This window comes from Canis lupus, chromosome 19 (genome assembly GCF_011100685.1).
Source record: "Canis lupus familiaris isolate Mischka breed German Shepherd chromosome 19, alternate assembly UU_Cfam_GSD_1.0, whole genome shotgun sequence".
Taxonomy (NCBI): domain Eukaryota; kingdom Metazoa; phylum Chordata; class Mammalia; order Carnivora; family Canidae; genus Canis; species Canis lupus.
Window position 1 is genome coordinate 36561512 of NC_049240.1, and position 17385 is coordinate 36578896.

The 17385-nt window shown below is 34.0% G+C and overlaps 1 protein-coding gene across 1 annotated transcript in view; it reads right to left on the bottom strand.

Moving 5' to 3' along the window:
• Positions 1-17385, bottom strand: part of ACTR3 (actin related protein 3) — a 57958-nt gene continuing 40573 nt past the window's right edge. Inside the window, exons 8-12 of the mRNA XM_038565017.1 lie at positions 16008-16181; positions 6206-6298; positions 5883-6008; positions 2509-2592; positions 1-1237 (exon numbers count right to left, since the gene is read on the bottom strand). Coding sequence (XP_038420945.1) covers positions 1142-1237; positions 2509-2592; positions 5883-6008; positions 6206-6298; positions 16008-16181 — 573 coding nt within the window. The 3' untranslated portion in view covers positions 1-1141. The remainder of the gene's footprint in view (positions 1238-2508; positions 2593-5882; positions 6009-6205; positions 6299-16007; positions 16182-17385) is intronic.

Genomic DNA, 17385 nt, shown 5'->3' on the forward strand with positions numbered 1-17385 from the left:
GAAAGGTAATTCAGTTTTAATTTATTTTCATCACTTTTTCTTCATGATCCAGATATTTTAAAATGCAAAGAAAATTAACTTTCCATGATATGTCAGGGACTGGCACTAAAAAAATTTTCAGACTGCAAATGAGTTATACAAATGAAAATATCAAATGGAGATCCAGTTATCAAAATGAAAGCAGTCAACATATTAAAAGTTCACAATTATTTGTTTAGAGCACATAAAAAAGTCAGCTTGCTAACCAACTGTTGTGATTTTAAAGAACTATTGCAGAGGTTTGAAGAAAATAGATTAGTTAACTTATAAAGAGATTGAAGAGCTTGAAACAAGTATTAAAAAGAAATTTGTGCCTTTATTAGAATGGTGTTAGGCTTTAAATATACCAATTTTGGTAATCAAATTATTTATTTTTAATAAGAAATGACACTACAGAACTGCAGTATTGGTCCAACAGTCTTGTCTTTACTTTTCCTTTAAAGCAAGAAACAGGATTCGAGTAATCAGAAGCACTAGCGGGCATCAGTTAATCCAGGATACTAGCTTCTTAGTTCCAAAAGCACTTGCAAAGAAAACCATTGGGGGTACAGGGGGGTGGAAGCCATTTGTAATAACTGGAATCCCATGAGTGTGTGTGTACGCCAAGCCTCATGAGGCTGTTTTTTTTTTTTTTTTTAATTTATCCTTTACTTGGTCACTTGTTTTTCCTCAAATACTAGTTTTTCTTTGACTTTTTCCTCAAAGTATAAAAAGTATGAAATATAAACAAGCTCTTGCATTGCACACTTGGAAGTGTACAACTCAAGCATTATAGAGCTATCTACATACCGATAAATCCCATCAAATCTTGGATAATTCAATAATATACAAAATATTAGGGCACAGAAAGAACTAAAACCCACTTCTTTTTGTTACACATAAGTTTCAAATATTCAGTCTAAAGAAAAACACTTAAATCATTTTGGCTCTCCTCTACATTCACATGTTGATATACTTATTAAAATATTCCTGTATAATTATGTTTGGTCTTCTTATTTCAAGTCAGGTTTAAAACCTCAAAACCAGCCATCCAGACAAAACAGGTAATCAGAAAGATTATTTCTTCCCCACCTCCCTAACCCCAATAATTATGAAATCAATTTTACGACATGACTCCAAACACTGGATTGTGACGACAAATGCTAGGTCCAATTTCTTCATAATCCTTTTTGGTGTGGCACACTTGGTAGAACTCAGGCTGAAAATAAAAACATGTATTTTTATAAAGGTCAAAAACATGCCACCTCTTGATATGCTTTAAAAAATAGATTTGCTAAATCTAAAATGTATATTATTAGCCCACCTCAGTATTTGAACAAAGCTTAAAAATTCTAGCAACCACGACTTAAATCAGCTGTAAATCTTTATCAGAAATTAAAAATAGCATTTAACACATGTCCTAACACACATCACCCTACTTCAGCATGATTCTGAGGATTGAAAACTGATTCTCAGCACCTCAGACTATTCTGCTGAGGTTTTCCCAACCACACTGTATAATAAATCAATACTTCAAAAAAGTAGCAGTAATCTAAAATATAGATAAGGGGCACCTGAGTGGTGGAGTCACTTAAGTGTCCAATTCTTTAGGCTCAGGTCAATGATTTCAGGGTCATGGGATCAAGCCCATGTCAGACACTCTGCTGAGTGCTGAGAAGTCTGCTTCAGAGTCTCTCTCCTTTTACCTCTGCTCCCTCACTCCCTCCCCATGTGCACTCTCTAATAAATAAAATTCTTAAAATAAAATATAAACTCCTCTTAGTCATATACAAAAACTTCTAAATTAACTTGCCTTCCTCACTCAAGGTATAGACATAGGCTTGCTCTCTCTGTTAACTTCTCTCTCAAGAAGCAAATTTACAAACTCATTAGGTTATTTGGCACAAATGGAAGATGAAAACTAAGGAAGAAAATAGCTTTTACCTCCTATTTTTCAATGGTTTTAAAAATATAAGTTTGTACAATTTTCAACAATTCAGATAAAAGCTCCTTCATCTTATTTCCAGGATAAAGCACTGATATTTAATAGGTTTAATACTCTTTTTAAAGGGTTTTAAGATGTTCTGGTTTGGGGAGAGGGCTCTTAGAACAATTCACTTTACTAAACTTTGAACATCAAACTCCCTATGCAATGATCTTAATGTTTTTAAATATTTGCACAGAAAAAACTATGACTTTCTGATATCTGTATCATCACAAGATTGAAAGAATTTTCCCTACAGATAAATTTTAAAACTCTAAATGCTCACTCTAAACTGTCCAGCAATCAAAAAATAAATAAAATTGAAATAACTTCTACTTTTTAAAATACTATGCACATATATACGTATCCAATTTTAAAACTTTCTCATGGTAAATACAGATACAATTTAAAGAAATTTCCCTTGTTCTTCTAAATGGTAGAAGTACTGGTGAATTATTTTATCTGGGAAGAAAAAAATCAAATTTTAAATGTAAGCTTTATCTCACCGTGGAAGCCAGCATCGATCCTCCAAACCAAACTGCATATCGCTGCATGTGATGTGTAATGACTTGTACATCAATAGGTTTTGGCTAAAAATAACATAGTAAGAGCATTTCAACAGTAAATTCAAATAACAATTTCTGTATCATTTAACTTAAATGTATATACTTGAAAATGGAATGTTTCACATATTCAAAAAAAAGTAAATTAGAACTTTAAAAGAGGCAGGATGCACATAAAGAAAACAAGAGAAACAAATTAAGCTAATTTTATTTAAAAAAAAAAAAAAAAGGAACCACCACACTGAGGTGGGAAAAAGGACTAACCCAAGTAACTTGTAAACACAGTACTTACTAGACTATACCCCCGGTCTTAAGATAAAAGCTAAGTAGGGGCATGTAGGTGGTGCAGTGGGTTAAGCCTCTGACTCTTGATTTCTGCTCAGGTCATGATATCTAGCCACACCTCAGCCTCCGTGCTCATTGTAGAGTCCATTTAGGACTCTCTCTCGCTCTCCCCCTGCCCCACCCCAACTTCTCTATCTGCCTCTAAAATAAATAACTATTTTTTAATTTTTTTTAAAAGATAAAAATTAAGTAAATATTGAACTCCAGTTAGTATATTTCTCACAGTGGTATGGATTAACAATTCAGAAAGTACTATATACATATTCCAGTTCAAGAAAAACAGAAATATACTGTAGATAATGGAAGTCAAATTTCTGTCACAGAATAGCATTACAAATATGGAAAAGTGGAAGGCTACAATGAACTGGTATTCTGGAACCAGTAGTATCACTATTAAGAGTCTTTAATTTATGTATATACAAAACTAGATATAGAGGAGTGTGTCTATGCATGCATACAAAAACATCCTAGTTCTGACTCTCAAGAAGGCCTGAGGCGGTAAGCCTCAGTAATAATGAACATACCTAGTGCCCAAAATTTTGTTCCTTAATAGCATTTTCCACTAAAAGGAACAAGGGTGCCTCAGGGGGAAAAAAAATAGCTGATTCTAATATTGGAGAATGGAAAGTACAAGATGAATCTGAATTATTTTGCCATGTCAAAGAGTAGCAAAGAGCCTAAAGATTCCTAGGGCCACATCAAAAGGACAAAAAGTCACTTTTAATGGCTCTCAGTAGACAAATCTGAGAAATTCTAAGCATCAAAATTGAATATATTAATAGTATTAATGATTATGTTGACACAATATCACAAAGATATTAATGAATCTAAAGAATTAATGAGCCTAAAGAATAATATGAGAAATCAGGTTTTTACAGAGGTATTACTGAATGAATAAGAAAGGAAAACTCTTCCTTAAAGTAAAATAACACTAAAGAAATAGAAGGAATAAACAGCATTTGCAAAATACCAGTTGGCAACTATCACATAATGGTAACTATTTTAGGAAAAAAAAAGTGCCTGTTAAAAACAGTGGTTGAACCATTTGCTTCAACGTGGATGGAACTGGAGGGTATTATGCTGAGTGAAATAAGTCAATCGGAGAAGGACAAACATTATATGGTCTCATTCATTTGGGGAATATAAATAATAGTGAAAGGGAATAGAAGGGAAGGGAGAAGAAGTGGGTGGGAAATATCAGAAAGGGAGACAGAACATAAAGACTCCTAACTCTGGGATCAAACTGGGGGTGGTGGAAGGGGAGGAGGGCGGGGGGTGGGGGTGAGTGGGTGGCAGGCACTTAGGGGGGCACTTGACGGGATGAGCACTGGGTGTTGTTCTGTATGGGCAAATTGAACACCAATAAAAAATAAATTTATTATTAAAAGAACAGTGGTTGAAAGTTTGATAAGAAACAAGATAGATGCATAGTTTGAAAGTTATCTTCCCATAGAATTCTTATTACACATAAAGATCTTTTTCTCTTATCATTAATGTCAGTATGGTGCTGACATCACTGAGCAAAAAAAAAATTTTATTTCTTATTTTGAAATGTACAAGAATCCTAAAAATGTTAAATTTTTACTTTACTAAAATACTACATTCAAAAACAGTGTGTTTCATTTCATGTATCTATAAATGAGTCCACTACAAACTAAGCAACTACTTAAACATACTTTTTTACTGCACTCCAAGGGATAAGTTTAAGATAATCAAAATTTAGAAGCTGAAAACAGTCAGCTGTCATGCAATTTCTAAACAAGCAGCAAACTCTAGAGGATGTATTTTACTTTTAAGTAATTTTGAATGACTAACAGTCTCAGATGAAACCCTCATTCTTGATAATTTTCCAAGTTGAATAAAATGTGTTTTTATTTAGCAACGTATCCTCTAAATCAATGTTTTGCTTCAACATTCTGCATTGAATAAGGATGAAACATAACATTTACTTAAAATCTGTCTCATAAATATAGACAGCAGACATTTAAGAATTTAAAATTAATTTTTATTTTGACAGCATATCTGAATTCCAGGACATGTAAAAGAAAAGTTATTTCTGCTAAACCACCAATCTGATTTCACACTATGAGGCTGTTGTGGGGGAGGCTAGAGTGAGTCTATGCAAGCAGGCTTGACCCCACAAGATCAGCTTCTCTCTCAACTCGATTTTGTTGTACTACTATAGGAGTATTTAAAATTGTGTGGATGTCTAATACTATTCCTGAAGAAATATTAGGAATAATACAGATATATAATATATAATAATAATAATAGGAATTCTTCTCTATATATTGTATCTGTGAAAGAGGTATGAAAAACTGTCATTCACACAGACTAAGAATATTTTCCAGAAATACTGATAAGATCCTAAAGGAATCAGATGACCAAGAATATCATAGATAGGGATCCCTGGGTGGCGCAGCGGTTTGGCGCCTGCCTTTGGCCCAGGGCGCGATCCTGGAGACCCAGGATCGAATCCCACGTTGGGCTCCTGGTGCATGGAGCCTGCTTCTCCCTCTGCCTGTGTCTCTGCCTCTCTCTCTCTGTGTGTGACTATCATAAATAAATAAAAATTTTAAAAAAAAAAAAAAAAAAAAAAGAATATCATAGATATTCTTAAATGATTACATATATGTAAGTCCTTTAAAACTATATGTGTTTGTGAATACATGCACAGTTAAAAAACATGAACCAGATGTACATTAAATTTATGACAGCAACTACCCTCAGGAGGAAAAAGAAAGGATGGAAACCAAACAGAGAAAGGAAATGGTCTGAGGAAGATAAGGTACTATTTTTGTAATATTTCATTTCTTAAAATAAGATCTTAATAATCAATTACTTTCCTTTAGAAAGCCTGATAGAAGTCCTCTTACTTTCCTAAATAAAAGAGCAAAAGTTGGCACACATTTCCCACCCCCATTACAATAATCAAAGCACCCTCAACCTTCCACCAATAACAGAAAACCAACCTTCAATCTGCCACCACTCAATTCCTCACTTAATTTCAGTCTGGCATCTACGGTTCTTTTCAAATCTCGTTGTAAGCGACGTCCAAAGTCCCTGAACATGGTTGAACCTCCAGAGAGGACAATATTCTACATTGGTGGAGAAAAATAAGTAAGTATGACTTTTATTTTTAAAGAAAGAGAAAATTTTCAAAGACATAAGAAACAGTACTAAAATCCTATCATAACCTTTTGAAGAGAGCATTTTTAAATTTAATACTCAACAATGGACAGAAAAAAGAAGTTTTTTAGAGATGACCTTCAACAATGTTGATGTAAATACTGACCTTGTAGAGAGGACGTCTGACATCAATAGGACAATTCTGAATTACTTCATCTACAACTTCTGAGATAGGTTGAGTAAAGTCTGGATTAGCAAACTGAAAGGTAAGTAAAGGTGGATATATGATAGAGATTAGGTCACTACTAACGTAATATCACAATAAAAAACTAAAAAAGTTTTCAATTTAAAAACAAAAACAAATTCTGGTCTCTAACTCAGAATTAAAGACTAAATTCAGAGATTTCAGAAGAAATCAAATTACAGTAATGATGATATATAACATTTCATAAACATCAGATAGCAAAGGTAAAACCACACATATACTATAAGATGGTAAAAATCTGTAGGCATGCACATAAGCAAAGCTCTGAAAATCTGAGTGGATCAACACATTCGTAGTTGAGGTCAAATAAGGAAATGTTCATTCTTCTCATTTCAGCTTTTATACTCTATTCTTCTCATGATCTGTTTAGTGCCACAGTTTCCATATTTTTGACGGTGACTCTGCTATTTAAATGGTCCTTAACCATAGTAGTCCCAAAGTGCTATTTATGATTCCTAAGCTTAAGGCTGTGATATAGGGCATGGAGAAAATATAGTTTTGGATAAGCTTCATTCAGGCATGAGTTACAGTGCTGCTATTGGCCTTGGGATCAATGCTAATGAATAAACAATATATATTAAATAGTGTATTTTTAGACAGAAACACAAAACGGTTCTTTGATAAGAAACTTTTGTATGTTGACAGAAGTGCTATAATGTAAGACTCACAGAACCTAACCTTGCATTTCCCCCTATCAACAATGGTTCAACATTCACTAATTCAGCATTCACAGCAACTTCATAGAACATCTACACTGTGAATATTGAGAATAAATTGTATATTTTCATGATGATATGTCATAAATTATTTCTAAATAGCTGACACTCAAAAGCAAAATTCATTTTTTAAAAAGGAACTTCAAAAAAACTTGAATGACCCCAAGTATGTAAATCCTTTAAAAATATGTTTTTGTGAATACATGCACAGTTAAAAACACGAGCTGGGTATACACTAAATTTATGACAGCAACTACCTTCAGAAGGGAAAAAAAACGGATGGAAACCAAGAGAAAGGAAAAGGTCTGAGGAAGGTTAAGGTACTCTTTTTGTAATATTTTATTCCTCAAAATAAGATTTCAATATGATAAATATTAAATTATTAGTATGTATTTGTCTGCAATGGAAGGTACATGTGATTACACAAAACTTTTCAGAATTTTTTACAGATTGGATAGGTAGGTTTGAGATGGAAAGCAGTTTAGCAATTTATTACGGAAAAAGAATGAGTTTAATAAATTTTTAGAAACTTAATTTTTATATACAACAGACAAAGGAGAAATATACAAGGAGATATAATATTGAGGAAGGTTTACTTTCTTCCCCATCATTTATTTTTATATGCATGCCCGTGGCCCCCCAAAATCATACTGTATATTTCCTGAGAGGAACTATAAAATACAAACAGTTTTTAAATACTAGATCTCATTAAACTTGTATTCTGAAACAAAGGTCTGATTTTCAAAAGTGGCCATGTATTACTCTTTAAAATTGGAAAGGAAATGGTAGGTGGTATTTTTCCTAGCTAAAAATAAAAGGTCAAAATTTAGCTCTAATTTGTCAAAATAAACAAGTCTAATTTTATTGAAATGTATAAAATTTAAAGTAACTGTCTAGAAAATGAGTTGCCAACCATGTCTCCTGGCCTCCCATATTCACCATTAGATTGTTTAATGGGAGAGACAACATTCCTTTCTTGGTTAAACTGATTCTATAACTTGACTGATAACTATTAGGCAAGTGTTAATTTTTTCCAGTTTTTAAAATTAGTTTGAAGTTATTTAGAGTCTGGGCGTACAATGAAAAGAGATTTAAAGTTACTTAAATGATGAAACATAATGACAGAATATTTTAATTCAGATAAGGTAAAATATCCATAACAAAGATTCTACTCACTTCTATGATCATAGTAAGAGAAAAAAAATGGCAGTCAACATCTATCTTTTTGAAACATGCTGATGAGTATACATACATAAGAAACCTTCACAGGGTTACAGAATCCCTAGGAACAATGAATACCTAAGAGTGAGTATAGAAATGTGGTTCATACTGAACCTTGAGAACCCAACCTATAGACTATTTGTTCTACCCATCAGAGATATTCCATATGTTGTATTTCTGTGGAAAAATGGGAGAGTATATCTCAATTTGGCTGGCTCTGTATGCCATTTATAGACAAACTTAGTTTACAGGCAGGGATAGCTCAGTCTACAATTAACTAAAATGAGCAACAGAATTGGAATACTGAAAATTTTGTGATCTGTAGAAACTCTCTAGGTTTTAGACTATGAAATTTCTTTTTTTTTTTTTAAAGACTTTTATTTATTTATTCACGAGAGACAGCAAGAGAGAGAGGCAGAGTCAGGCTGAGGGAGAAACAGGCTCCCTAAAGGAGCCTGTTGTGGGATCTGGGATCACGCCGTGGGACAAAGGCAGATGCTCAACAACCGCTGAGCCACCCAGGTGTCCCTCGACTATGAAATTTCTAAGGAAACTTAAGTTCTCAAAACTTGCTTCTATGATCCTATAATGATACTTCAACCTGAGACCCTGTCATGAGATCTAATCCCCAAAATACAGACGGAGAACACTAACAATTTGATAGAAAGTATGTTCTATAATATCTTAATATCTTACCAACTTATTAATACAGAACTTACAAATTCTCTACATTGTCCTTATAAACCTTCAGTATTTACCTGAACAATAAACACACAGACAGAGGAGTGGGTATGCTCAAGAGAGTAACCCTCCCGTAATTCTTTCTCTAAACTTTAAAAGCAGTTTATCACTATAACAAGAGCAAGTAAAAGGCAGGAATATGGTCATTCATTCAATCTTGTGCCATGCCCTTCTCACAGCAATTTTTAATCAAGAACATACAAAAGAAAGAATTTATACAACTTTAAATATTCACATCACATTATCTGGATCTACCCACAGATATACTAGTTTAGAAACAAACGAAGTCGCATTTGAATACATCTTTACAAAAAGCTCAGGGACTATTGTGCTATATAGAATCCCAGGTGAGATAAGTAAATAATATGTAGTGAAGAAGCAAATAATGGATATTTAGTAACAAACAAATGAAAGAAATGAGTAAAAATTGTTGTAGGTTATTTAATATTTGACTATGCTTAACTTAGGGTCCCACTAAAAATATTTTGGGGCCTTTTGTTTTCATTTTCAGCAAAAGGATTAATCCTGCCTCAACTGTTCTCTGATCATGTCTTAATACTACCACAAGTGGCTATCAAGGGAGGAGGATCTTTTCTCTTCCAAAAAATGTATAGAGACTACACTACACCTAAGTAAACAAAGCAGTTCAAATAGCTTTGTCAAAAAATTTTTAATTTCCTTAAAAAAAAAAATTTCAAAGTGCCAAGCTCATTCCTAAAAATTTCTTTCAAGCATTTGTGATAAATTTAGCAATTCAAAAAATAAATATCCTTGCTCTTTCATACAATTTATCTTCAGTGTCCAAGTTTAGATACCTACGCTTTCATCAAGCCAAAACAAAAGAATGCATCTTTTCAAATGACAGAGGAACTCTGACATAGAAATATCTAGAACTACAGAAAAGAGAATCTTAAGATTCACTTGGGAAGTGACACAGTTCATATGATACAAAAAAAAAAGCTATTCTGGAAAAACATAGTGAACTGAGCACACATAACTCATCTCGTTCTCTCTACTAAAAGCACCAATGAAGAGAATTTTTTAAAAAGGCATAATCCCAAATGTATGGAGAGAACAGAACAAGAAGAAACAGCACCAAAATTTGGCAAACCAGAATCTGAAAAGCAGATGGACAAGACCATGCACTCCCTCCAAAACACTTAGTAAGTCATCACTAGGGAAAGCCAAGAATAAGGCTATTTTCTATCACCAGCAAATCGTGCCCCCCACCCCCACCTCACAAAGAACTGGCTGTACCTATTAGCACTCAAAGTGAGGCAGAAGAAGGACAGGAAAGAACACTGGTTGAAAGACTGTGAAAAAAGCTCTCAGAGTCACAGATCCCAACTAAAGAAGTCTATAGCAGATGTAAGGGAAACCCATGAAAATTAGATACATTACCAGAAATGAATTCATTAGAAGGTTCAGAAGGTAAAACTGAAGAAATCACCTAGAGAGTAGAACCAAAGGACCAAGTGCAACTAGAAGAGAAAATAGCGTATCATAATGTTGAGGGAACAAAGGGACAATCTATCAATATCTGGAAAGAAAAAAAGTAGGTCCTATATAAAATTTAGAAATCAGAACAGTTTTTACTTCAAGTGATAGAGGGAAGCAACTGAGCTAAGGCTTCAAAATGCTGACAAAAAATTATTTACAATCTAGAATTCTATACCCAAATTATCAGACAAGTATGAAGATAAAATGAATACATTTTCAGGCATGCAAGATCTTGAAATTTTCATCCTTTATTGCCCTTTTTATAAGGAACCCCAATGGGAAATGATCTCCACCAAAATAAAGAAAGAGAAGATATGGGATAGAGGAAAGAGGGTGTTAAGTGAGAGACAATAGGAATCCTCACAATGATGGTGAAGGAATATGACAACTCTGTACCAAGTGCTGAAGGAAACAGGTTCAGATTGGGATGTAATACATGCTCTGGAAAAGTAAATTGATGATAAAGCCCTTTGCATCTGAATATCCTTGAGAAGGCAGTTCAAAACTGGTGGGTAGAGTTCAGAGGTGAATTAAGGATCATTATTTTAAAACTAAACAAACAAGTTATTGTTTTCCATGGAAAACAAAATATAGGATAGGAAAATATTTCACAGTAAACTGCATGACTTAGATCTGTTTAAAATTTGTGTTCACAAAAATTAAGAACTGAAATGTTTACCTAACTGAATTTATAATGTAACTATTGGGACAAAAAGGTATGGAAGGGTACTATTTGTCATGGCAAAAAAGGAAAAGAAGAAAAAGCAATCCTCTTCTTCTATTGCTGGAAATTGATAGAAAATGCCTAAAATTGAAAAAACTTGAAATTGTAATGCAACCAAAGCAATTTGTAGCTATGGAGGCAATCACCAAAAGAATAAACTTAAAAAAGGTTGAAGTGCTTACCTCTGGGGAAAAAAGAGAGAGAGAGAGAGAGAGAGAGAGGGAGGGAGGGAGGGAGGGAGGGAGAGGGGTATGCAGGACACTTCTAGTTTTTGTTAGAATTTCAATAACGAGGACTTTTACAATGTGCATATGCATAACTGATTTTAAAAAACAACTCTGAAGAAGAGAAAAACATGGATTTCTCACAGAAAAAATCATTTACAAAGAAAAGATGCTACAGAGAGTAAAAGACGTTCCAAAGTTTTAAAAAATGAAGAAAACTTGGTGTATCAAATAATAAAGATTACTTAAGAGAAAAAAATTGTATATGAAATATTAGCAACAAGGTAAACTGACATTCAGACAACTATCCCTTTCCTAAGCAACACGACACAACCAAAACACCCCAGTCTACGCATCTAATGTGTCAAGGTTTGAAGACTGTCACATCAGCTGAGGATTTCTGTAAAGAGTACTCCACTCAAATGCTCTCTTTAAAAATCAAGATTATCTCTTATCTCTCATGCTATTACCTATCTTGTAGTAATGATCCTATTCATCTAAGACTCTGGTTCTGGATCTTCTGCAATTCTCTAATTCCAATCTTCCACTTGGAGGTTTAATATCTCTCTCCAGTATTTTAACTTCAATTGATGTTCCTTAACCAGTGACCTTTAATTCATTCTACTTCAGCAGCTCACATAAACATGGCCCCAGAGGAAAATGTGACCTGACTTCCAGCTACCTGGTTACCTTTCTATCTTCTTAAATCACTACTGAAAAGACAAAGGAAAATTACAAGGAAGGATAAATGTCCAAGGATAAAAAGGGGAGATGAGTAAACAATGAATAAAATACTTCAATCTTGTTTAGAAAACAAACAAACAAAAGGAATGTTACATCCTAAGTGTTTCCAGAGGGGTATATTAGTAAGAAGTCAATCTGTTCACCCTCTAGAACCTTCAAAAGTCCCAAATGTGAAAGTATAAGAAACCACCCAAGGAACAGTAAAACAAGGGTTTTTTAAAAATTGTTACATTTATCTATACAGAAATAGTGAGACTCCAAGATCCCTTCCAGATCTTGTAAAAAAAAAAAAATAGACTGTTAATTACAACCTTAATGAATTACTAAAATAAATGAACATAGAGAAAATGACACAAATGAAGAAATAAGGCGGAAATTTAGGAAAAGCTCAATTTTAAAAGAAAAAATAATACTGCCTCAAAAACAAAAAATATTAACAGGTATAACATCATATACCTGTTATACACACATATACTGTAAAACTAATGATTAAGTTAATAGCTGTAACATAACACACAGGCTGAGGGAAGAGAGCCTAAGAAAAATATCAACTAAACTAAAAACAAGTTAGTAGATAAATTACTTACATTGATAGGTCAAGAAATAGGACAAATATTTGGAAATGTGGAGGTAATTACCAAGAGTGCTAAGTAAGAGCTAATGAATGCTCTGCAGAACACAAAAGGAGTGGGAAAGTAGGGGTGGGGGTTGAGGAGCTACTGTTTTGTTTTAAGCCTATTAGTGTTATCTGACTTTTAAAACTATGTGCCTATATCCTTTTTATTAATTTCTATTTTAAAAACTGCAAAGAATGTGCTGTCTAAAGTATTAAAACGCTCATATACCTGTTTGACCACAATGCCTTATCTTTCAGGTGCTCACTCCTTTGCTCCCAATTTACAACTAACTATATGCAATTCATTACGACCTCCAATCCCTGCCCCTATTCCTCACTATCCCCTAAGTAGATCATGCCTTTCAGATTCCGATTCTTCTCTATGCTCCAACACTAACCTCTGCCTGGTTAAAATGCTTTGCTCCTTTCCCACAACTGTCTGAGAGGAAACACAGTTAGAGGACTGAAAGTTCTGGGTCTCTAACTTCTATAGTGTCCACACATTAATACAGTCACCCTCTCAATTCTCCTCAGTACTGCTAATAGAAGTTACGGTTTTCTCCCAGCCCTCAAGTTTATATTCAACTCATTCTCCCAACACAGCAACTTAATTCTCCTTCATGAAAAATAAAATTATGCACTATGACAACAAACTCCTGAAATACCTGCTTGCTCCTCTACCCTTTCCCAACTCCACATCTTCCTGTACCCATACTTAACTCTTTACCACTGGAGTAACACCTCTTAAAGACAAAACTTCTGCCTTATTCTTGCAATTGACTTCTTAACAGTTCTGAGTAGCCATGCTGCTTTTCTTTCAGAGTCACCTCCCAGGATGTCCACACTGTCAATTCTCAAATGCAACAAACTGCCAATAATCTGGATGCTAAAAACCCATGAGTACTTCTAAGTTTCCCCTATTACCTCAATGTGGCAACTCCCACCATTTAACCTCCCTCCTTAAGCATTCACTTCTCTCAGTGTGAGCACGCTCCCTTGGCTTGGCTTCTCCCCTTCTGTATCCTTCAATCATCTTTGTGGGTTCCTCCTCCTCTATCCACAGTGTTGGTGTTCAACAGGACTCAATTCTTCCTCTTCTCATCCCACATCTTCTCCCTGGCCAATCTCTTCCTTTAGCCTATATATGGTGATGACTTCACATCTATGCTCACTCCAGTACGCACAATCCAATACAAAACCCTTAGAAGCTAAGTGTTCATTTTTGAACTTTTTAATTTTTATTTATTTCTTTTTTTAAGGTGGGGGGCAAGAAGAAGAGAGAGAATCTTAAACAAGTTCCAAACACAGTGTGGAGACCAATACAGTGCTCGATCTTACCACCTGAGATCATAACCTGAGCCGAACTCAAGAGGTGGGATGCTTAACTGACTGAGCCACCCAGGTGCTCCTATTTTTTGAACTTTTTAAAAGATGCATAATAAACTCATCTATTTCTATCTCCCTCATTCTTCCCCTTCAGAATTCCTAATTTCAGTGGACAGCACAACATCCAGTTGTTCAAGTTACACATATGGTAATCATCACAGATGCTTCATATTCTTTCTTTATCTCTCACATCTAACTAATCAGGAAGTCATGTTGATTCCACTGCTTTTCTCTTACCTCTTTCTCATTCTAATTGACCTGCTGACATTACTTATCCTTCATCTGGAAACTGCAATAAACTCACCTGTTTATTTTTTTTTTTAAGATTTTATTTATTTATTCATGAGAGAGAGAGAGAGAGGCAGAGACACAGGCAGAGGGAGAAGCAGGCTCCACACAGGGAGCGCAACGTGGGACTCAATCCCGAGACTCCAGGATCACGCCCTGGGCCGAAGGCAGGCACTAAACCACTGAGCCACCCAGGGATCCCCAACTCACCTGTTTCCAACATAATTCATACCTGTTTCAAACCATCCAAGCCAGTAAAGTGAGAGTGACCTTTTTAATACTGTACATAATTGTCATTTACAATAAAGATTTCTGCACAACTACAGAATCCAGTAAACTCCTTTCTCTAGCATAGTAGTCCCTCATGAATACCTATCTGACCCATTTCCCATCGCTCCCTTCCTTTACAATTTTATTACTTAGCTCTCTCCTATTCCAGATTTCTACCCAGCCTATCTGCTCTGCCAGAAATATACTCCCCTAACATACCTGACAAATACCTATTCACCCTTGAAGTCTCTGGTCAACTGTCACCTTCTCTAAGAAATATTCCTAGTTCTCCCAAGCAGATTTAGATGCTCTTTGTTCCTATGCCCTTCGCAAACCCATGCATTTATTAAAGCAACTATACTTGTTTAGAAACTCATCTCCCTTATTCTCTGAGCTCAGTAAGAGCAATATAAAATAGTTTTTCATCTTTAAATATTCCACGCTTAAACTCAGACCATGAAAATTGTATTCACTTACTATTTGCTAAATGATTTTTTTTTTAATTCTTATTTATTTATGATAGTCACAGAGAGAGAGAGAGAGAGAGAGAGAGAGAGAGGCAGAGACATAGGCAGAGGGAGAAGCAGGCTCCATGCACCGGGAGCCCGACGTGGGATTCGATCCCGGGTCTCCAGGATCGCGCCCTGGGCCAAAGACAGGCGCTAAACCGCTGCGCCACCCAGGGATCCCTATTTGCTAAATGATTAAATAATACTGTAAAATAACTATTTTTAATGCCAAAGAATCAAATAGGCATTTAGTAATTCTATTAATAAATTTCTTATACTAAGTTATTGGAAGAATTTTTCATTATTAAAAGTACATATTTGTTATATAATAAAACCTGTATGTTACTAACATTTCAAAGAGACAGAAAACTATTTTACTAGTAAATATTTTGTTATGATAGTCAACTAATGGTTCTTGGTTTAATGGTCATTTTATATGGGGGCACTGGTAGTTCTAAAACTTTTCCCAAAATATTTTATTTTAATGGTCATAAGTTTTAAAGGTTCTCCTCTTTCCAAGACCCACATAAGCCACAAATATTAAAAATACAAGTTTTAGTTTTCTAAATGTATTAAAAACAGTAACTTGTTTAGCCTATTTCAACATAGGCAAAATTTCCTCTTAAAAATGATAACTCACTACAGCATTTTAGTATACAAAAGAAAGGCCCTAAGATTAACTCTTTACTAAATTTCTTCTAGATGACTGATAATTTCTGCTGAATATTTCAAAAGAATTCCATCTTTAAAAAAAAATATTTTACCTCTGGATGAAAAAAGATTTCGGGTCCCAAGAATCTCTCATAACCAACATCAATAGAAAATTCTTTCTTTGAGATAGCATTGATTCCAGTATATTGCTTAATCCACTTTGATCCATCTGTGTCATATTTGTTAAATTCTTTTACTAAATCTGGGCAGACATAACTATAGCGCTCCTAGGAAAACAAAGAAATGAGTTATTATTTCCTCATTTTATGAACAGTAAAAAAGAATGATACATTTTCTTTCAAAAGAATCAAAAGAACAAATATCTTTGTAAAGAAATTAAGTTCAAGAAAATTTTTTGTTAGGATATTAGCATATGGTTAGTACAACTCAACAACTCATCTCCTACACTTAATTCCTGGCTTCATATATAAATTAAGACTTGACCAACTAAAGAGACAATCTATATCTCAAGGTTATTTCATGAAAACATTCATTAACATCATTCAGCATTTTATACTGTTTAAGTAATGGAGTTTGCATTCTAGAGAGGAGAAAATATAACATACATACAGGATTGGAGAATAAATAATAGTCAATATAACCTACAAATTAATATAGATCTTTATTCCTTAAAACTTTTCTAGAACAAAACTGAATATGGTCTATGTAAATTAGAAAAAAAAAAAAGACTGAAAATAAAAACTTGTTCTTTACTGTATCACCTACAATGCTAAATTGTTGCATATCTGGTTATAAGTCCTAAATAAAAGTTTTCATCAAAATTCAATTCAAAAATGTCACGGGTTATAACATTCTATTTGCAACTTATGAACTCCTGAATCCAAGTCTCATTTTTTTTAAAAGAAAAACACACATTTCACAGATTTTTGTATATCAAGAATTCTAATCCAAATAGATGCAAATATTACTTATAATCAAAAGACATAAAAGAAAAAAATGTGGAAAACAAAGGACAATTTGTATGTTATTGTAGGTCCTTTTTCTCCAAACCTTGGAAGTAGGAATTCATGGAAATAATTCTTAAAAGACATTCAGCCTGAGTATCAGTATTCTCTAAAACAGATTCGAAACCTTGGTGCTTTTGTTTTTTAAACTCCACAGGCTTCCCAAAGATGTTGAAACAGTAACGTTCATGTTAATTTTTTACAGATTTAATTTTGATGCCACCCCTTGGGTGGGTTTTGGCAGCCATTTTGTAATCCCTTTACTATTAGGAAGTTGTGAGTTCCTTTTCATTCCTAATCTTTAAGAGGGAAAGAAACTCTATAATCAGGCAAAGATAGACAAATAAATAAAGTTATTTTTGCTGGGGCAGTTTTGCTTTCACATACTGAAAACATATTGAGAAACCCACTGAAATTTTTTTAGGTATGTTGGTAAATGATAAATTTAAAAAGTAATGCTAAGTAT